At 39.3% G+C, this 21,995-nt stretch overlaps 1 protein-coding gene across 1 annotated transcript in view; it reads left to right on the forward strand.

Moving 5' to 3' along the window:
- NPC1 (NPC intracellular cholesterol transporter 1) overlaps nt 1-21,995 on the forward strand; it is a 37,432-nt gene that overhangs the window by 9,430 nt on the left and 6,007 nt on the right. Inside the window, exons 2-20 of the mRNA XM_081873623.1 lie at nt 992-1,114; nt 1,520-1,626; nt 4,110-4,285; nt 5,230-5,397; nt 6,157-6,406; nt 8,992-9,068; nt 9,572-9,942; nt 11,334-11,560; nt 12,547-12,647; nt 13,480-13,582; nt 14,239-14,428; nt 15,015-15,197; nt 17,377-17,491; nt 18,561-18,688; nt 18,776-18,916; nt 19,681-19,770; nt 19,923-20,113; nt 20,695-20,810; nt 21,850-21,979. Of these exons, the coding sequence (XP_081729749.1) occupies nt 992-1,114; nt 1,520-1,626; nt 4,110-4,285; nt 5,230-5,397; nt 6,157-6,406; nt 8,992-9,068; nt 9,572-9,942; nt 11,334-11,560; nt 12,547-12,647; nt 13,480-13,582; nt 14,239-14,428; nt 15,015-15,197; nt 17,377-17,491; nt 18,561-18,688; nt 18,776-18,916; nt 19,681-19,770; nt 19,923-20,113; nt 20,695-20,810; nt 21,850-21,979 (2,987 nt within the window). The remainder of the gene's footprint in view (nt 1-991; nt 1,115-1,519; nt 1,627-4,109; nt 4,286-5,229; nt 5,398-6,156; nt 6,407-8,991; nt 9,069-9,571; nt 9,943-11,333; nt 11,561-12,546; nt 12,648-13,479; nt 13,583-14,238; nt 14,429-15,014; nt 15,198-17,376; nt 17,492-18,560; nt 18,689-18,775; nt 18,917-19,680; nt 19,771-19,922; nt 20,114-20,694; nt 20,811-21,849; nt 21,980-21,995) is intronic.

The raw sequence follows: 21,995 nt of genomic DNA on the forward strand, positions 1-21,995 counted from the left end.
CTGGGACTGCAGAAACCAAGGAGTATTTTTGGCCCGAATGCTTTTGTGTAACCAAACACAATTCTGAAAGCCTCCCTCCCATGTAGCTCTGTGCTCTTGTCCCAGAGTATCCTATGTAAACCATATAAATGTTAGAAAGTGGTTTCTTGGCCCTCTCTTTTTCTAGTGTTTGCTATCAAATAACTGTATTTATTTCATATAATTTATTTCGTTAGAAGTGAAGGCTGCCAACAGGAAGTAATGAAGGCCATCAACTTGGATGGCTTTAAACGAGGATTGGACAAATTCATGGAGAATAAGAATATCAATGACTGCCGACCATTATGGATATGTTCTACCTTCACTTTCGGAGGCAATATGCCTCAGAATGGTAGCTGCAGGATGTGGGGAGAGTAGACTTGGGCTCAGGTCCTGCTTTCTGACCTCATAGGCATCTGGTTGGCCACTGTGAGAACAGGATGCTGGACTAGATGTGCCTTTATTTTCAACCTGATTTAAAAGTGATTTGCATCCTAAGAACCTTTCTCTGAAACTGATAATGACTCCTTACCATTTATGCATATTTGTTGAATATTTGACATTTGATATTTGACTGTAAGATCAGATCAAAGGTTCACCTAGTCCTACATTGCACAGTGGCCAACTAAATGCTCTTAGTGATTACAACGGTTCTTAGGGAATTAGTGTGTGCAAAAATTGACCAAGATCCACAAAATGGGACCACTAGTTCTGCACAGGGCTTTGAGCCTGTGTTACTGTAAGAGAAATCTCCATCATGTTGAAGGTTGTTCTGAGGTGATGTCACTTGAAAAGCATTGTGTTGGGATCTGGGAAAGCCCAGCCTGTTGATAAACTGAAATGCCTGTAGTTTGTGGGTATATTTTAAAAGGTATTCTCATAAGGAGCCTCTGTTGGGACACTTTTAACATGCGCCTTGCAAGTGTGAAACCTATGGTCAACACAGTTAACATTCATTATTCTTCCTCTGTAGGTATTTTCAGATTCGTGTATCTGGTATGGCGAGTGTGAAGTTGCTTCTGGAGATAAAAGGTACAATTGTGAATATAAGGGTCCACCGTTGCCACTGCCGAAAGATGGCTATGATTTGGTACAGGTAAGTTTCTAGTGAATTACCATTTTACTGGAAAATAAGAACTTTAGTGGGGATGGGAAAGAAGAACTAAGCATATTTTTTCCTAAACTTAGCCTCTGTAGTTGGTATATGCATTTCTTAACTTGAATGTCTACTCTATAAGGATTACGATCAAATCAAATCTACCAGTCTCTTCTTCTGTAATGTTATACTAAGGAAGTATGAAATAGTAATTACTAATTTCACTATTACAGTGATTCTAAGCCTGTTAGTAAGTAAGCTGTTGAAAACAGTGAGATATTTTCCAGAACAATTGTCTAAAGTTGAGTGTGTGACCCTTGCAGTAGATGAAAAAAACACAGGCTACTTTATAATACTTGAATTTTAAATATTTATATATATATATGTATTTGATTTTCTCTTAAGGAACTCTGCCCAGGTTTTTTCTATGAGAATGTTAGCCTTTGTTGTGATGTACAACAACTTCAGACTTTGAAAAACAACTTGGAGCTCCCGCTGCAGTTTCTTTCCAGGTATGTGGGAGCCACTTGTCTGGTTGTTGCTTGTGGTATTTGCCCCCCTGCTCCCGCTTCTCAATAAACTAGAGAAAATATGGTAGACATTTACTTGTCTAGGAAATATAGTGGGAAAATATATATCTACAAATGCCTTTATTACAATGTCTGTCTTCACCCAACAAGTGCTCCAGAAGTTGTTCTGCTCATTTTCTGATGGTGGAATGCTACCAGAGAGATGCATTTTAGTAGACAACTTTCTAGAAAGGTTGGTCAAATAAATGTATATAAATATTCAGTACATGTGAAAAGGATCTAGGAGTCTTGGTTGACCACAAACCTGACATGAGCCAACAGTGTGACGCGGCAGCTAAAAAAGCCAATGCAATTCTGGGCTGCATCAATAGGAGTATAGCATCTAGATCAAGGGAAGTAATAGTGCCACTGTATTCTGCTCTGGTCAGACCTCACCTGGAGTACTGTGTTCAGTTCTGGGCACCACAGTTCAAGAAGGACACTGACAAACTGGAACGTGTCCAGAGGAGGGCAACCAAAATGGTCAAAGGCCTGGAAACGATGCCTTATGAGGAACGGGTAAGGGAGCTGGGCATGTTTAGCCTGGAGAAGAGGAGGTTAAGGGGTGATATGATAGCCATGTTCAAATATATAAAAGGATGTCACATAGAGGAAGGAGAAAGGTTGTTTTCTGCTGCTCCAGAGAAGCGGACACGGAGCAATGGTTCCAAACTACAAGAAAGAAGATTCCACCTAAACATTAGGAAGAACTTCCTGACAGTAAGAGCTGTTCGACAGTGGAATTTGCTGCCAAGGAGTGTGGTGGAGTCTCCTCCTTTTGGAGGTCTTTAATCAGAGGCTTGACAACCATATGTCAGGAGTGCTCTGGTGGTGTTTCCTGCTTGGCAGGGGGGTTGGACTCGATGGCCCTTGTGGTCTCTTCCAACTCTATGATTCTATGATTAAGCATTTTAATTATTTTTATTCTGCTTAATAATATCTCCAGACCTCTTTCCAAAAAAAGAGAACTATCTGAAGAGTCTCTGTGATGCTTTCCTCATATTTGTTTATAGTTCATATTTTCTTCAGCTTTTATTGCGGCAACAATACTAAAATTTAAATACAGTGGACCCTCTGGATACGAACTTAATACATCCTGGGGATCCGTACTTACCCCGAAAAGTCTATCTGGAGGTGCTGCTTCTGCGGACACATGCAGCACGATAGAGCACTTCTCCACGCATGCGCACGTGGCAAAACCCGGAAGTATACACTTCCGGGTCTGCTGCATTTGTAACTCGAAATTACGTTTTGTTTTTTTTTTTAATGATATTTATTCAAGTTTAACAATAAAAACATACATAAACAAAAAACAAAAAGAAACACGTATAATTTCCATCCTTATTTTCTTAAACCTAATTTCCCCGACCTCCTCATACCTCCCCCTTCTGTATTCTAATTTCATTATCTAATCAGCAAATCCATTCCCTTATTTCCCAAAATCTTTAATAATTCTGTTCTTTTTCCATAGTCAACACCCCTGAAAACCACGTAATTTTTAAACCCATGTCAATTCTAGCCTTCATTAATTTTATAATATTTGTTAAGATAGTCTTTAAATTTCTTCCAATCTTCTTCCACTGTCTCTTTCTCCTGGTCTCGGATTCTGCCAGTCATCTCTGCCAGTCCCATGTAGTCCGTCATCTTCATCTGCCATTCTTCCAGAGTGGGTAGATCTGGTGTCTTCCAATACTTTGCAATAAGTATCCTTGCTGCTGTTGTAGCATACATAAATAACGTTCTGTCCTTCTTTAGCACCACATGGCTAACCATACCCAGGAGAAAGGCCTCTGGTTTCTTCAAGAAGGTATATTTAAATACCTTTTTCATTTCATTATATATCATTTCCCAGAAAGCCTTAATCCTTGGGCATGTCCACCAGAGGTGAAAGAATGTACCTTCATTTTCTTTACATTTCCAACATTTATTATTTGATAAGTGGTAAATTTTTGCAAGCTTGACTGGGGTCATGTACCACCTATAGATCATTTTCATCGAAATTACGTTACCCGAAGGTAATGTAACCCGAGTTGGCACTGTAAATGGTGGTTTCTGAATCTTGGGCTGCAAGCCTACACATTCTTATATGGGAGTATTCCTATAGTAGAACTGACCTCTGAGCATGCATGCGTCAGATTGGACTGTATGTCTCATTTGATTTCACTGCTGTGCTGCTTACGTAGTTTCATTTCTTTCCTCCAGATGAAATGCTGTGAATTTTTCTGTACTCGATATTGCTGTAGCCCTTGCTGATCATTCTTAGAACTACACATTTCAGGAGTGCATTATTAATTTAAGCTTTGATATCTGGACCGTAAGAACTGTTTGTTGTTCTTGAAGACAAATGCTACATTCTGAAAATTCCTGCATTTTGTGTGCACATGCTGGATAAAGGAATAAATGTTTAATAATTACTCTCTCTTCAGGTGCCCATCATGTTCTTATAATTTTGTAAACCTGTTCTGCGAACTAACCTGCAGTCCTCATCAGTCTGAATTTCTCAATGTAACAAATACAACTTCATATATTGATCCAGTTACAAAAGAGAAGAAAACCAATGTCGCTGAACTGGAGTATTACATTGGAGAAAAATTTGCTAACGGTAAGCGAGGCAAAATAGTTGTGTATCATTTATTTTTGTTCTTAGAAGATTTTATAAAAGCAGTTAATTGTGTGTATTCTCATATGTAAATGAACTGTGTGGTTCATCTGCAAGTCAGAAGTTGAGTAGTATGGAAAAGAGAGCTGTGTGTATATGTGCCATTGAAGTTAGAAAAATGGGATCCAGCATTAATCCTATTTGCAAGGCTAATTCAGGAGACTATAATTTTACAGTTCATTTCCCCCAAAGAATATTAAATCTAGCAATTCTTTTGTTCTCCAGTGCCCCATAAAGTAGCAGGGTGGTATTTCTCATCTGCCCTGTCCTTTTCTGTTGGCAAACTTCCACTGGTGCATGTTGATGCCCTCCTCCTGGGCTCCCACAAGGTTTCCTATGCTCATAAAATCAGAGGAGTGTCTTTAGTCTCCTAGGCAATAGAGCAGTTTCCTCCTTTCCTGTTTGAGGCAACTGCTGGGCTTGGACACACCCAACTACCTTTGCAACCAAATTGTCACATCCTCCTTGTACATTTCAGTTTCCACAGCAAGCAGAAGACAGATTCCTTTGCTGCTGCTGCTGCTGCTGCTGCTTGCCCCAGATCCTCTCACAGCACTGGGGTTGTGTTACCTTGCCCTCACCTTTTCAGAGGCAGAAATGGCACTCTTGTCTTCTGCAAAGGCTAGTGCAAAGGACAAGAGATCCCTCCTGCATGCTTTGCAATTAGTGGAAAACTATTCAAAGAATCCACTGGTGAGCTAATGAGAAGATTTGTGAAGCCTAAATTAATCTTGGACTGTGTCAAAACCTTTTGTCTTCAAGCGTTTCTTCTGTTATAAATTCAGAATTGCTTTATTTCAGATGCTGAGCCAGCTTAGTAAATTCTTATTTGTATCATTACTGTATTATCAGCATTGTCTTTTTCTTTATTGTCATGATACTTCTAGCTATGTATAATGCATGTAAAGATGTGGAGGCACCATCAAGCAATGTTAAAGCGCTGGGACTATTGTGTGGAAAAGATGTTAGGGAATGCAATGCAACCAACTGGATTCAGTACATGCTCAGCAAGGATAATGGTCAGACTCCTTTCAACATGATTCCAATATTTTCAGGTAGGAAACAAATGTTTTAAATAAACTTTTCCTTATTGACTATTAGTAGCAAGTGTCTTGAACTTGAGCCACAAATACATACTGAATTTGGACCATCCCCCTAGGCAACGCAGGATTAACTACTGGGCTAATAAGGCTATAGCTTTAGGTGTATGTGCATATAATTTCATATATACATAAAAATGTAAGGCTGTAATCATGCACTGCAGTTTAAAAGAGTGCTGATACATACTTCTAAAAGGGAGGAGATGCTGTGAGGTCACTTTGGCTTATCTTCCTCACAATGTTTTTTTCTGTCAGCATGTGTAGAAGAAAAATTAGATAGGAACTGTCACTGTGTCTTTTTCTGCATCTACCGAAGACCACCTTCTTCCAATCAGCCTTTTAAGTTGATATCTTTTCCAGAGTGCATCTGCATTGCAGTTCTTTGAAAGATGTTTTATCACTTGTTGTTTGCTGCCCTGGGCTCCTTTGGGCAGAAGGTGGGGTGGGTTAAAAGCAATAAATACATCTGTAACTTGTGGCAATTTTGAATGTTTTTAAGTCCTGGAAGATTTTACTTCTATGGGCCTTGGATCAAATGGTAAACTTGCTTACACTAGTGAACAAAAAAAATTTCTAATAGTTTGGCAACCTTAAAAGTTGAAGTTGCCAAACGGAAACTATTATCGTTTTACGTTGGTTTTAATTTGTCATAGATTATATCTACAATTTTAGTACGTGGGTATTTTTTGAGTGTGATAACTTTTCTCTTGTTAGATGTTTCTATCCATGGGATGACTCCTATGAACAATGCCACCAAAGGCTGTAATGAGTCCATGGATGATGTCACTGGGCCTTGCAGTTGTCAGGATTGCTCTATTGTCTGTGGTCCCAAACCACAACCCCCTCCACCTCCTGTACCTTGGCTTTTGCTTGGTTTGGATGCCATGTATGTCATCATGTGGATCTCCTACACAGGATTTTTGCTTGTGTTTTTTGCAGCAGTTTTTGGAGTTTGGTGTTACAGGTAAATAGTTCCCTTTTTAAACAGCATTGAAAATTAAGTCTTGGAGTTGTTCATAAACTGTTAAATAATCCCACTGTTTACTAAGGGTAGAATCCAGTGGGACTTTAACTTTTTCTTTTATTCTGCAGCCCCCACCCCACCCCGGTTCAATCTGCTGTAGAGAGTGAAGCCATGTTGTGTGACAATGAACAGCTTGCACATAGACAGCATTTAGAACATCCCCATACTGCAGTAATGCTTTGTTTTTGCTTAGTGTGCAGTTAACTGAACAGCCACTAGCATTCTCTGTGCTTTAAGGAACTATCTAGGACAAGTATAGCATACCTGTATATTTATACATTTTATACACCTACACTTAGTACTGTATATATTGTCAGACTTGGTGGCATAGCAAGATGAGGAGAGTGCTTGTAATATGTCAGACTTAGCTGGCTTACCTTGAGATTTCTTTTGCACCTGGTGTTAACTTAAAATAAATCCTGGGTGCTGCTCAGTGTGGCTGCTGCACTGTGTATCTTCAGCTGCATCGTTTTTATCTCTGAAACTACAGAGGCAGCAGAAAATCTGTCAGAGTAAACAACTGCCCTATGAGCTGTTCATAGTCATGGGATTCACCCTCCCTGATTGCTCAGTTTTAAAGAGACAGGGAAGGGGGAAATCAAAAAACCCCACAATGTATTTAACTCTCAAATTAATTTTTGTTTGTTTACAAATGGTCTCATAGAACCCTTGTCTGTGCCTGACAATTGCACCATTGTAGCTTGGTACAATGAAACTGTTTGTATGAAATTGTACCACATGGAAGCCTCTGGCCAATCTAGTCTGTGCAAACTCTGATTCAGTAGTTCAGTTTTGCTGAGAAAGAGGAAATGTTTTTGGGAATTTAAATGAGGTCACTAGGAACCTATAATACATTAGCTGGTGAGGGAGATAACTCCTTAAAATGTGTTGAAACCAAACATTGTGCTCTAAAACAAAGTGATTGTGATTGTAGTGCTTCCCAACTAGAAGGTAGTAAAAAAAGCTTGGTGTGCTTATTTTACAAGATGCTTATCAAGGAGAATAACAGGAAGATATAGCACAATAGAAGGCGATAATAATTCTATTGTTAGAAGGGATGATTAATATCAGCATGCGTAATGATGATGATTCTATGACCTAGTTTGCATGTCATCTTAAGGCATAGTTTAAAATAAACTATGGTTTAAAGTAAACATGCACTTAGCTCTTTCCTTCAGGGCATCAGTGACAACAAAGAAACCAGAGATTGACTTTGTCCATTATGTGCGAAGCATTATTACTATGGTAATAAGCCAAGGCTTGTTCATATGTAATGTTTCTTGCTTGGCTCACTGAAAAGGGGAGCAGGGGAGTAGCAAAGTACACTGTTCATTCACATTGAACCATTGCTTCAATTAAACCTTGGTTTAATGTGACATGTGAAAATGGCCAAATGTAGTAAGGTTCATAAAATGTATATGTCTTAGTGCCTGCACTCTGTTGATGGCTTTGTAAACTTGTATTCTACACAGACCTGAAGAGCTTAGGAGATATGTGTAAGACGGTTACAGTGAAACCTCGGTTTTTGAACGTAATCCGTTCCGGAAGACTGTTTGACTTCCGAATTGTTTGAAAACCGAAGCTCAAAGGGCGGAGAAATTGAAAAAAATACAGTGATACCTCCGCAGAAGCCGTTTGAGTTCCAAGGTGCATTCCAAAACGGAAGCATTTACTTCCAGGTTTTCAGTGTTTGAGTTCCGAAACGTTCATCAACAGAAACATTCAAAACCCGAGGTACCACTGTATAGGGCAGAATTAAGTAGTATTCAACAGAATAAACTGGTAACGTTTTCCTGGATTCTAACTTTTTTAGGGAAGAGATAGTGGGGATTATGTGATTGAGTAGCAAGATAAATAGCAGGTTGGGGAGAAGGCTAGACTGAATATCTCTTCCTGACGCACATGCTAGTGGTGTTAAGAGCATTCAAGTGATCCTCACCTGCAGCCACAAGTGGTACATTCAGGTAAGATTTTATTCAACACAATTAAATAATATGCCTTTTCCTGACTTTACTACTTTGGGTAAGGATCACTTGAATACTCTCAAGAACCCTAGCATTTGTGTCAGGGAGAAATGTATAGTCTCGCTTTCTCCCAATATGCTATTTTATTTGAATTGTCAATAAATAAATATTCTCTAACTTGAAGCAAAGAGACTGCTGTAACTCTGCAATGATCCAGTGACAGAGAGAATGGCACTACGTTGAAGAAGAGGAATTAATGTCAAATATGGCAATGCAGTTACTTGCCACAGAAATGGCTAGTGATTGATGCTGGATTTTCCCCAGGCACTATTCAAATACTTTAGCCACCACAGAGTAGCTCAGCGCACGTACTTGTAATTGATGTAATGAAGACCTTAGCTTCCAAAAATTCTCTAATAACAGGAATAAAAATTCTATAATAACAGTTTCTGTATTTTCTTTGCAAACTGTAACCTAGAGTGTCTTGAATCACATTATTAAATAAAATAGAACTGAGAATCCTATCCTGAGTGCTCTTGTTCATGCTCATCTCTTTTACAGGAAGAGACACTTTGTTTCTGAATACACACCTATTGACAGCAACATTGCCTATTCTGTTAACTTACGCCAGAATACTGGTAAGTTCTAGAAAGTAATGATAGAGCGTTTGTGTGTGTTCCTCTTTAAGAACGTTGGTTGTAATATGTTAAATTACATGCTGGGTTTGTTGTAAAACAATATGTCCTGAATTTTTTCCTTGCACGCCATTTCTTTCTTTCTCTCTCTCTCTCTTTCTCTCTCTCGCTTTCAGTAATAAAAAAGGAACTTAATAATATGAATTATTAGTTTTTAAAATAAATATCCTAGACTACACACAACTCTTCTTCACTGTACTCCCACACACATTATGCTGGTGTACTTCCTGATTTCTGCATTCAGTGGCTGAATTATGCCCTATTTTATATGGAGTCAGGCTTAATAATGTCATAGTCCTCTTTTTCATTCTCTACAATTTTGTTCCTGTTCCTAAATTAAACAGAAAAACCTGGAAGCCCTAATTAATAGTAATTGTTGGTTAGGTATATGGGTCGTGTTGGAAATGGATATCTTATTTACTCTGGATGTGCTTTTGTTCTTGCAGGAGAAGCTACCTGGTGTGAAAGGCTGGGTGAAAGGTTTGAGAACGTGTTAAGAGTCACATTCACATCATGGGGGGCTTTCTGTGTTCGAAACCCAAGACCTGTTGTGCTCTTTTCCCTGGCTTTTATTGCCATGTGCTCCTCAGGCCTGATGTTTGTCAAAGTAACAACAAATCCTATAGACCTCTGGTCATCCCCAAACAGTGAAGCTCGCAAAGAGAAGGAATATTTTGATACTCACTTTGGACCTTTCTTCCGTACTGAACAACTTATTATCCAAGCTCCAAACGCCAAGCCAGAAATCTATTCTCCATATCCATCAGGAGCAGATATTCCTTTCGGGCCTCCACTAACTAAAGATATCTTGCATCAGGTAATACAGACAGCAGCTCTTTGCATGCTCAGTGGATGCAAGGGTGCAAGTTGGAAAACTGAAATACAAATGGGTTTGGGGGGGATGCCTTTGATTGGCAGTTACCAATAATTTCAGGAAAGCTTCTGTTCAGATACTTAAGCCCTGTGTAAGCCCTTGAAACCTCTACAATTTCAGGGATAGGTGCCTGCCAGCATAGTACAATCAGAATTGTGTGCCATTCAAGAATTGAATCTGGTACTGCTACTTGTAGTTATAGCTTAGCGGTTCCAGGTAGCTGTGTCCAACTTGACTATGATTGCACTAAAAAACCTTGAGGCACATAATGACACTGGTGTAGATGTAGCCATGGTTTAGCACTCCAAATGAATTAAGTCTCCCACCAGACTCGCATGCTCCTAACTCCTTTTCCGATGATGCCTCAATAAGGGGATTGGAAGTCTCCATATCTGCTTTCGATTGACTACAGTTTATCATGTCATCTGAACCCTCAACTATGATTACTCTTTACTGTGGTTAGTTGAATCAAGCTAGCTTCATAAATTCTGGTTTTGAAGTTGGCTTGTTTCTCAACTAATCATAGTTACTCTTAACCTCAGTTTGTCAATTTTTGGATGACACTGCATGTAGTGGCTAATCTGAAATAGAAATAAAAGCTTTCACATTCTAACTTGCAGCCTTTGCCAGGGGGAGAGGTAGGAGTTTACAAGCCCAAGGCTCACTGCAGCTTGTTCTTGTAATACAAACTGTGGTTTAGAGCAAGCATCCATCCTATTAGGCCTAGGGGGACATTTGAAAATCTAAACTGCAGAGGGTGTACCACAAAGCACCCATTTCACAGAGGAACTGTCAATGCTTAGTACCGCTCCCCCACGAGCAAAACTTTTACACCACCCAAAAACAACACAAAAAGACAATTCCCCCCCAAACTGGGAACCACCCAAGCAAAACAACCAAAATAAGCCCCCAAAACCACAATTTTTAAAAAATTAGGAGTGGCAGAGAGCCTGTCTTAGTGGGTGTCTGAGGTCGCTATGCTTGGGAACTCCAGGCTTAGAGTTATGTCTGAACTAGCCTATTGTAGAATTAACAGTTGCTGTATGATAAAGTATAATAGAGAATTCTGTATTTATGTCCTACCCTTCCACTGTAAATCAATGCTCTGGGTAGCTTACAGCATAAATGCATAATAAAATAAAATAAAACCATACATTCTAAGCAGTACTATGAAATCTGTATTTTTGTCATCTAATCTCCTTTAGACTGTACAGTTTGAGCCACAGTTGGTTAGCTTTATCCACCATATCTTAAAGGTTGTTTGATGCATGGACATAAGAAAAGTTCTGTTCTGCTGCTATGACACTTAAGTTCTTCCTTTCTCATCCTTTCAGGTGCTAGACTTGCAGAATGCTATTGAAAACATAACTGCTTCTTATAAAAATGACACCGTAATGCTGAAGGACATCTGCCTGGCTCCTCTTGCTCCCTCCAACAATAACTGTACTATTTTAAGTGTACTCAATTATTTCCAGAACAGTCATTCTGTCCTAGATCACAGTATTGGTGATGAATTTTTTGTCTACGCTGACTACCACTCTCACCTCTTGTACTGTGTCCGGTAAGCACAGTGATATTTCACATATATATTTGTAGCTTGTCAAATTTGCTTTTGAATATCTGTTTGACAGACTGACTTTCGTTTCCTTCTTTGGTCTACATGCTTCTTGGATAGTTTGCTTGATACAGGGATTGTAGAATACATTTTAAGTAAAACTAAAAAGGAGCTGTTGACTTGGTTTGGAGAAAGCATCATTCATACACCATGCTTTGTGTCCAGGATCAGGGTACCAAGCCCCACCACTGCTTTGGAGCCTAGACAGAATTCCTTGCAAACTGAGGAAGTCTGGATTAATATAAGCCAGTGCCTGGGGTGGAGATTGAGCTTGCTCCCTAGTTTCTATTCCTGGTTTCATAAAATTTGCTTGAACAATTGGCTGAATTGAGCTGATCTTTGTACTTGTAAAGTTCTCACACCTTATTGCTATACTTACATGATTGGAAATAGGATTACTTACTTTGTTGGAAATTGCTTCAGAGTAGGTAAGTAAGGAAGGGTGGTCTAAACCACAGAGCCTAGGGCTTGCCGATCAGAAGGTTGGCGGTTCGAATCCCTGGAATGGGGTGAGCTCCTGTTGCTCGGTCCCAGTTTGAAAGTGTGTGAAAGTGCAAGTAGATAAATAGGTACCGCTCCGGCGGGAAGGTAAACGGCATTTCCGTGCACTGCTCTGGTTTGCCAGAAGTGGCTTAGTCATGCTGGCCACATGACCCAGAAGCTGTACGCCGGCTCCCTCGGCCAGTAAAGCGAGATGAGCGTTGCAACCCCAGAGTCGTCCATGACTAAGACCTAATGGTCCCTTTACCTTTACCTTTAAGTAGAGAATATACATGATTGAGGTGTTAAGGGAGAAAATGAGATGGAGTCAAGGAAACTTGAAGGGCATTCCAAAGTAAATGCCCTTCACTTCAAAATATGATCTACTGCAATATTGTAACAAGCAGTGTTCTACTTGGATAACTGTCAACAACTGTATATGAATTTCACAGGGTTCCAGCCTCTTTGAATGACACAACCTTGCTTCATGATCCGTGTTTGGGAACATTTGGTGGCCCTGTGTTTCCTTGGTTGGTGATGGGAGGATATGATGGTAGGTGTGAAGGATCAAAACAGGTGTGGAAGCCTTGCTGAAATGAAGGTGTAGCCTCCACATCCATTTGTTGTGATTCTCAGTCTCTCTTTTCAAGACTGTTAAGGTAATACAGCCAGCTTAGTATCCAGCCTATAGCCTACACTTTTATCAGCTATGAAATACAGACTGCATCTCAAATTGCTGGCAAAACCTTACCACTGCCATGTGGTGTTTCCATGCCATGTGGGAAAATATTCATGGTGAGGAATAGAGTGACTTGCACACAACAAACTGTATTTTCTTGTTTAGCAGGAATTAGTAAGATAGTGTAGTATTTAGTCTGGATGGAAAACCAATTTTCTGGTGAATACTATTTAATTTCAGTGCACTGGTTGACAGCCAGTGTGTGAGCTAGTATTCTTTTACTTTATTCAGCAAGGAAGACTCAAGCATACATACCTAAAAGCAATTGTAACACTTTGCATGGGTTGGGGAGGAGAGATGATGGAGTACCTTCTGAGGACAATGGTGTGTGGAGCGGGGGGAGGACTAGTAGTTGGGCCCCCTAAGCCTGGTGGTAAGTTTCATTGAGATTGGTTGCATTTACGTCTGTGTAAATCGGCTTAGGTTAGCACTCGTGACACTATTTCTGCTAGTAAATAAAATGGGTCTTACTTAGTGAAGTAGCATGAAGTGAATATGGAAGATGCTTTATAACAGGAGTAGACAACATGTTGCTTCCATATGTTGTTGGACTCTAGTTCCCATCATTACTTGGTCATGCTAGCTATAATCTTCTATAATCCTTAAAATAGTTCCTTATGTATTTTATCTTTTTTTTAATGCCTAGGTGAAAATTACAATAATGCTACAGCCCTTGTGATCACATTTCCTGTCAAGAATTACTACAACGACACAGAAAAGCTAATGAAAGCACAGGCTTGGGAAAAGGAGTAAGTCTTTCTAATTGAGGCTTAACTGAAACATTGCATGTAAAATTCTTATACTGGAGATGAGTCAGTTGCCTGCCCAAGAGAATCTGGCAAGGTCTACTTCACAATTTTTTTAAACAAACAACAAGCTATTTGTGTAACTCAGAAATTAACATGTTATAGACGAACTGCTAGTGTTTTATCTGACATAACTTTTAGTTAGTGTAACCTTGGAGCTGCACAAACAGTTTCCCTATGCAAGCATAAGATGCTGAAGACGGCATCAGAAGTTTGTTCATATCCTTCTTTTCATGATACAGATCCTTCCAAAGTGGCTTATAAGTAACATTAAACTACATCTTAAACCCACAATAATATAAAAAGTCAAGGGTGTCCCCATAGAACACCCTTTGGAGGCGGTGACAGAACATCCAGCTGAAGCAGGCTGTGAGGCTGCCTTTACTTTTGTCCTTCACATTTCACACTTTCTTAAAAGTATGAATTGAGCCCAAGGATAACCTGGGACATCTGGGAAGCATGTAGTCATCAAGATAAAGTAGAATGTTGGGTCTAGCCCAAAAGTACAACTAACATTAAAAAAACATTGGAGACCTATGTGAATAATGTGAGAAATTCTTTCTGACATTCTAAGAATCCATTGATTTGTTGTCTTTCAGGTTCATCTCTCTTGTGAAAAGCTATAACAACTCAAATTTAACAATTTCTTTCTCTGCTGAACGTAGCATTGAAGATGAAATAGACCGGGAAAGCTACGGTGATGTTGGTACTGTTGTAATTAGCTACGCAGTAATGTTTGTGTATATCTCTCTAGCTCTGGGACACATCAAGAGTGCTGCTAGATTCTTGGTATGTATCTTTAATGGTTTAAAAGCAAGTCTACAACAAATAAAAGTGGGCTGAAACATTTATTATATACTTGACTACTATTATGCTCATCTGTGTGTGTTTTTACTCTTATAAGGGGAATTCCATTAGCTTCAAACAATGGTTTTTTAAAAATGCTTTGTCATGTAATATAATATGAAAAAATTAACAGAAATAGGCTGCTCAGTGCAACTGTTTTGTGTTGACTGAGTTGGTTGCAGGTTCCTTCTCTTTTTCAAAGTACCAAAAGGAAATATTTTATTCAACCTCAGAATCATTCTCTCACTAATCCAGCAAAGGACATTTCTTTATACAGTATATCACTTACTGGATTAGGTGCTGTGGGTGTACACTGAAGTTTTAATGATATTTTGATGCTAGTTTTCAGCACTGGGTGATTTCTAATAGGATACACATTCCTATTCTGGCTCTTTTTATGCAAGACTAGACCTAGATTTTGATGTGATATAGTTTTGTTAAGCTACAATTGTACTTGAAAAACATTTATAATGGGTACCAATCAGGTATTTTAAATATAATTGTTGTGATTTGTTTCTTCTTTTGCTAGGTGGATTCAAAAATTTCCTTGGGCGTTGCAGGCATTCTGATTGTACTGAGTTCAGTTGCATGTTCTCTGGGCATCTTCAGCTATTTTGGAGTTCCCTTAACATTGATTGTTATTGAAGTCATTCCATTTTTAGTGTTGGCAGTTGGAGTGGACAACATTTTCATTATTGTCCAGACATTTCAGGTATTTTTGTGATTCCTCGCCACCCTAGTGTGTAATGAATAAGCTGCTAATATAAGTTGAATATGAATATACAAGTGGGATCAATGGCCCATTTAGGCCAGTAGTGTACCTCTAAATTGTGATCAGATAGGAAGCTACTTTAAACTGAATGAGACCATTGGTCCCCTTAGCTCAGTTTTGTGCATACTGACTGCCACTAGCTCTCCAGGTGTACAAACATAAGTCTTTCTTAGTCCTACTTGGAAATACCAGGAATCTAGCATGGGATCATCCCATCCAGAGAATGTGGTCTACCACTGAGCCATGGCCCCTTGATGCAAGAGGTGTTGATATCATTTGGTTCTGTTGTATTACATGTGGTGTTGCTTTTTGAAATCCTGTTCAAGTGATTTTGTGAGATGTTGAGTATTAATGAGTTCAACACAAAAAAATGAAAGTGCTCCCATATTAGAATTGTGTTTACTGGGAATCTTACTTGAAAAAGTAAAAAGACTTGGCATATAATATGCTAGAGAACAAGTGTCCTTACTGGGAAATTGGTTGGGAATAAACGAAAATACTTGGAACACTTGAGAAACGATAGTGCAATATATTGCCTTTCATTAGGTGCTGGAGAACAGTACAGCTGTTTGAGGATATCTACCTTCTATTACGATTTTGCAAATAAACCATTGCGTTACTAGCCCACACAATATATTTATAGCACCCTGACACAACCCACTCTCCTTTAATTTCCCTGCCAGCTTGCTTAACGTCATGGTTATCCAGATGGGCGGCTCTTTACAAGCGTGTCCTAGCATCTTTGTACTAAACTGCTGTTATATCTCATGCTTTTACACAAATATGTAGTGCTCCTGCATTTGGAACACTGTGTACAGATTTAGTACCCTAGATCTAGAAAAGGGCAACCCAGATGATCAAAGTGTTGGGAGTGTCTTCCATTCAAAGAGAGGCTGAAATCTGTTTAGTTTAGGGTGGAAGATGACTCTGAAAGGGAATGTGACAGACTATAAAATCATACATGTGCAAAGAAGTTTTTCTTTCTCGCATATAAAGCTGTAACTCTGTAGTTATTGAATGGTGATATATTCTAGATAGGCAATAGAAAGTACTGTATCACATAATATATTTAACTTGCAGAATTCACTGCCACAGTATATAACCGCTGCTGGTGTGGCTAGCTTTTTAAAAGGGGATTAGACAAATGGAGGATAACCATACTGATGCTTATATGGCAACTTTGTGTTAAGGGATAGTTTTGATACTGAATACTACTTGCTAGGGAGCAACAGCAAGAGAAGGCATCTCCTTCTTATCCTGCTTGTGGATTTTTTGGAAGGGAATGGTAGGCCACATGCAGGATAATGAACTAGGAGGATCTTTTGGTCTGATCCAAAATAAGCTCATGTTTTATTCATATTCATGTCTGAAATTCATAGAATAGAAGTTTTCTTCCAGGTGGGGCATGAACTGTCAAACCTCTGTAGGATGGGTATTTTTGCGGGGAGGGGGTAGTGTTCGGTGTTGGTCCTCTATTCTTTCCCTCCCTTTGCAGGCTTTTTCTGTAATAGGAGGGGAAATTGTCCTGGCATGCCCTTGGAACTCTCTCCCTGTTTTCTGCCTCCATTGTCAAAGCCCTAGTGAAGAACCACCACCAGCAGTAGACGTTTCCTCTGCTCCTGTGAGGAGGCCTCCATGCTTGGACCTCCCTTTTGGAGATGGATTTTTCTCTCTCTGTGGACAGGGACATTCACACAATCCTTTAAAAACATGTTTTATTGATTTTTCAGAAAGAGAGAGAATACACCAACAATATCATTCAGTTTATCCCTCACCATCGCTCCTCCGAACCCTAACAGAACTTGAATATATCCCAAAGATTCACACAATCTTATTGCCCGTGTGTTAATAGATAGGTTTTGTTTTCTTCTAGTGGACATGGAACAAAGAAATGACTAGAAATGGGAAAAGGAGAAGCAGAAAATTCATATATGTTCATTTTCTATATTGATTGTGAAATGATCACTGTTCTGTGATAAGAATTGAGTGGGCAAGACTGATGTACATTCTAGGAAACATTAGCTGCGTATTTATGTTTCCTTGAATACAAATGTTTGGATAATAGATCCAAGGACAACTTTCTCTAGATCTGATTTCTAACAAATGAATACTATTTCAGAGAGATGAACGCCTTCAAGGTGAAACTCTAGATAAGCAGATAGGCCGAATCCTTGGAGATGTGGCTCCTAGTATGTTCCTGTCATCATTTTCAGAGACAGTGGCCTTTTTATTGGGTAAGGATTTTTAATTTGTAATTTTTTTTTTTGTTCAATATACCGTATTTTTCCATGTCTAGGACAATGTTTTTGTATTATAAATAAATTTTTACAATTGTGGCTCATCTTATACATGGATAGTGCAGAGGGGGGATGGGCAATTGGTGGCAACCGCGTGCAGGAGATTGGCAGCAGCAATTGTGCGGGTGATTGGCTGCGGCAAGGCCTGCTGGCGATTGGCTGCTGCTGCGGCAGTTGGGCGGGCGATTGGCGGTGACCGGGCAGATGATTGGTGGCTTTGCTGAGGCAGGCGATTGGCAGTGGCGTTGAGGCCGGTAAGCGATTGTCTTCAGTCCCCTCCCCAAAAAAGCTCAGCAGCTGTGGGCAATCTCCCCCCATTTCCTTAATTTGGAGTTTGAAAAAATAGGAGCCATCTTATACATGGGGGTGTGTTATACACGGAAAAATACAGTATGTTGTACTCTGTTCATCCTCATCACTTGCAGGGTTCAGATAAATGCATACTCTGCTTAATTGGAACATAGATGGTCTATTAAGCCATTATTTCTAATGGTTCTATTCCACGTTGTGCAATGAAACTTCTGTCACAGAGGTGGGGAGTGCTGGTGGAAATGATCACACACAAGATTTGTATCAGGGATACTGAAAGTTACTAAAAGCAAAAAAAGCAAAACCATTATATAGTTTATCATCCCAGGTTTTTTCCCCCCCATTGTGCTAAATTCTAGCTGGTAATGTTAAATTTGTCTTCTACCCAATGTATTGCTGGCAGCTAGGGAGGAAAAGGGTCATCGTGTAGAACAAAATGATAAAGCAACATTTATTCTGTCGTTGCTTGCGAAATTATGGCATCTACTTAAATTATCTTACATCAGATTGTATTCACCCTTGAAAGCACCTGCTGCTATGCATGCTGCCTGTGGTATTGAGAGATGATCTTCTGTCATCTTTTTGTAGAAGCCTTAAAAATGCACTGTTAATTTGACATTCAGGGATTAAAATAAACTTTGCACTTCTTCATATTGAGAGAGACAGTGTGATACTTCTATTTCTGTCTTTCTTTTAGGATCTTTGTCTACTATGCCTGCTGTTCGTACTTTCTCCCTATTTGCTGCAGTGGCCGTATTTATTGACTTTCTCCTTCAGATTACTTGCTTTGTAAGCCTCTTGGGCTTGGATATTAAGCGCCAAGAGGTAAGCCTACTTCAATACATTCAACATTTGTTTTGAATAATTTAATTGCTACTTCAGCTTATTTCATTTTGGCATTTTGTTTTTCAGAAAAATCGATACGATATTCTGTGTTGTATCAAAGGTGGTGAAGAGATCAATAGTGTTCAGCACTCTGAAAGTGTGTTGTTTTTATTCTTCAAAAATATATATTCTCCATTTCTTCTTAAGGATTGGATGAGACCAGTTGTGGTATGTGGACATTCATGTTTGAGACTGGCTAAAAGTCTTTTTTCGTTTTTTTGGGGGGGTGTACTTTTATGCTAACTTTATCAATCAAAATGCAGCAGTTGAGTCTTTTAACTGTTCATCGATATTTTGTGAAGATTCTTCTCCCTACTATCATTGATGTTTTTCAGGATTTCTTAAGTTATTTGGTAGCCTGAATGAAGTAGTGGTGGTCTGTAAGCTCTAATTGTTGCTTCCACCAATGCAGTATGGCATACTTTTTATTCTGGAGTTCTTGTGATTAATATATTAGAAGATGTTAGCTACCGTATTTTTCCATGTATAAGACTAGATTTTTTTCCTAAAAAATAACATCAAAAATTAGGGGGGGTCTTATACACGGATACACCTTCCCCCCATTTTATTAAATCTGATTCCCCCAAAATAGGGGGCATCTTATACATGGGGGTATCTTATAGACGGAAAAATACGGTATATTTTACAGCAATATTAAGTTGACTAGCAGCCTTCTGTCCATCATTGCTCGGGAATTCTAAGAAACTGAAAAGCCACTGCAGTGAAATTAGTGATTAAAATCAGTTCAGTGTTGAACAGTTCAGTCCACTATCTTGATTCAAAGTAGCATCCAAATATATCCAAACATAGATGAAAACCTGAACCTTGATATCAGGAACCAACTTGTTTAACAGATGCATAATTCTTTGAATGTGTAAATAAAAGTTGTTTCTGTGAGTTAAATTATTTTTTGAAATATCACCTATTTTTAGATATCCGTATTTGTGGGTGTGCTGTCATTCAGCATAGCAGTTGCCAACAAGGTTGAGATTGGCCTGGACCAGAGCCTGTCAATGCCAGATGTAAGTGACTTTTGCATGCTATGCCCCTTTTTTTCTGTGGGAAAAACAACTGCAAACAACATACTACTCTTGTCTTACCATATATAGGGTAGAGAGAAGCCTTATAGGTAGCTTCATATTTTTCTCATTCCCTCTCCCCTTTTTTGTATAAGGACTCGTACATGTTGGATTACTTCAGCTCTCTCAGCAAATACCTGCATGCAGGTCCTCCAGTATACTTCGTACTAAAAGAAGGACATGACTATACTACTTTGAATGGGCAAAATATGGTGTGTGGTGGAACAGGATGTGACAACAACTCCCTAGTTCAAGAAATATTTGATGCAGCAGAGATTAACAGTTAGTAAGTGTTCACTTTTTTCTTCATAAAGTCTGTTCAGCAAATAAACTGACCCAGACACTGCAATCATAATCTGAGGCCCTTCTTCATGTGCTTCTTTGGCAAGAGGTCCAGAGAGTGACAACTTGAGAATGACCCTTTACTGCAGTGGCTCCCTGCTTGCGGAATGCTCTCTCCAAGGAGGCTTGTCTGGCTCCTTCATTACATATCTTTTGGCGACAGGCAGAAGCATTCTTCTTCTCCAGATTTTTGGCCAATTTCCTAAGGATGAAAGCCATTTTTCTGTTAAACCCTCAAAATGATTTGCAATCAAATTAAGCATGTTTTATGGTATGGCATTTTGTTGTAAAATACTCATCTTTTTTTTTAAAAAAAAAAGTCATAGATTTTCCAATGACAGTTTAAGTTACATGAGATGAACTTTGAAATTCTGAACACTTCTACTTGTAGTCTAGGAAAACAATTGCTAATCCTCCAGACAAACTAGACTGTTGTGTATACTTAACATTTAGTAGGAGAAATGTCCTGTTTTGAAAGTTCATTAATAATGTTTGGGTAAAGGTGGCTTGTTTTTCATATTTTAGCACAAAAATTGGCTATGCTCCTTCTTCGTGGATTGATGACTACTTTGATTGGGTCAAACCACAGTCAACTTGTTGCAGAATCTACAACACCACTGGGCAGTTCTGCAATGCTTCAGGTACTGTTTGTTGCCTTTGTACACTCCCTTAAACACGTCTTGCTCAGAATTCTCCTGTTGGGATGCGTGGAATTTTTAGCATGCTTTGATGCCAGCCATGCCTACCTACTCCAGCTTGCATATTTTACGTGGGGGCAGGATGTAGAGTATGCTTTTAAATTCCTACATTTTGACAAATACAGCTAATAGTTTAGTGTTGATAACACATATTGTACATTAAGAACTGGCCTGATTCATATTAGCATCATGGAGGCAAGTCCCCATTCTTGCTTCCAACACTTTTCATAATGTTTACACACGGCTGAGTAATGTGTTGTGTGGTGTAGCAGCAACTGCAACTGCTATACAGGGAACTGCTTCCTATAGAGCTTGCCATGTGAAGCACTTACATTTTAAATTTAGGAAAGTAGACTTCTTAGCTTTGTGCCATCTTCATTTGGGTTGGATTATAGACATAGCGACATTTGAATAGAATCCAATAGCAGTTGCTGCTAAAAAATGCTTACATATGAAGATCCTGCTGGATCAGGCCAGCTGCCCATCTAGTTCAACATTCTGCTTTCATAGTAGCCAACTAGTTGCTCATGGGAAGCCTGCAAGCAGCATGCCTGAGCGCAAAAGTGCTCTTCCCTCCCGTTGTTTCCAGCCACTGGTATCCAAAATCATACTCCCTTCAACTATAGAGGCAGAACCTAGTCATCATAGTTAGCAGCTACCGGTAGTCTTATCATTGCATGAATTTGTCTAATCTTTTATAGTTGTCCAAGTTGGACAACTGCTTGCCATGAGAGCAAATTCCATAGTTGAACTATGCACTGTGTGAAGAAGTACTTTCTTTAGTCTGACCCAAATCTTCCAACATTTCATACATAGTTCAGCTGGGGTATTCCTCGAGTAACTGCTTGGGTGTCTTTTGCACAAAAATATGGGACTCTTCAGCTAAGATCTTGGTTCTTTGATGAAACTGATTTATTGTGAAGCAGGGTTTTTTTTGTGTGTGTAGCCAGTTAACGTACATTTTCCAACAATGTTTATGCAGTTGTGGATCCATCCTGTGTGCGTTGCCGGCCACTAACTCCAGAAGGGAAGAGGAGACCTCAGGGTGAAGACTTCATGAAATTCCTGCCAATGTTCCTCTCTGATAACCCTAATCCAAAATGTGGCAAAGGGTATGTGTCAACAGGG

Source organism: Podarcis erhardii (assembly GCF_964252035.2).
Source record: "Podarcis erhardii genome assembly, chromosome: 8".
NCBI classification, from domain to species: domain Eukaryota; kingdom Metazoa; phylum Chordata; class Lepidosauria; order Squamata; family Lacertidae; genus Podarcis; species Podarcis erhardii.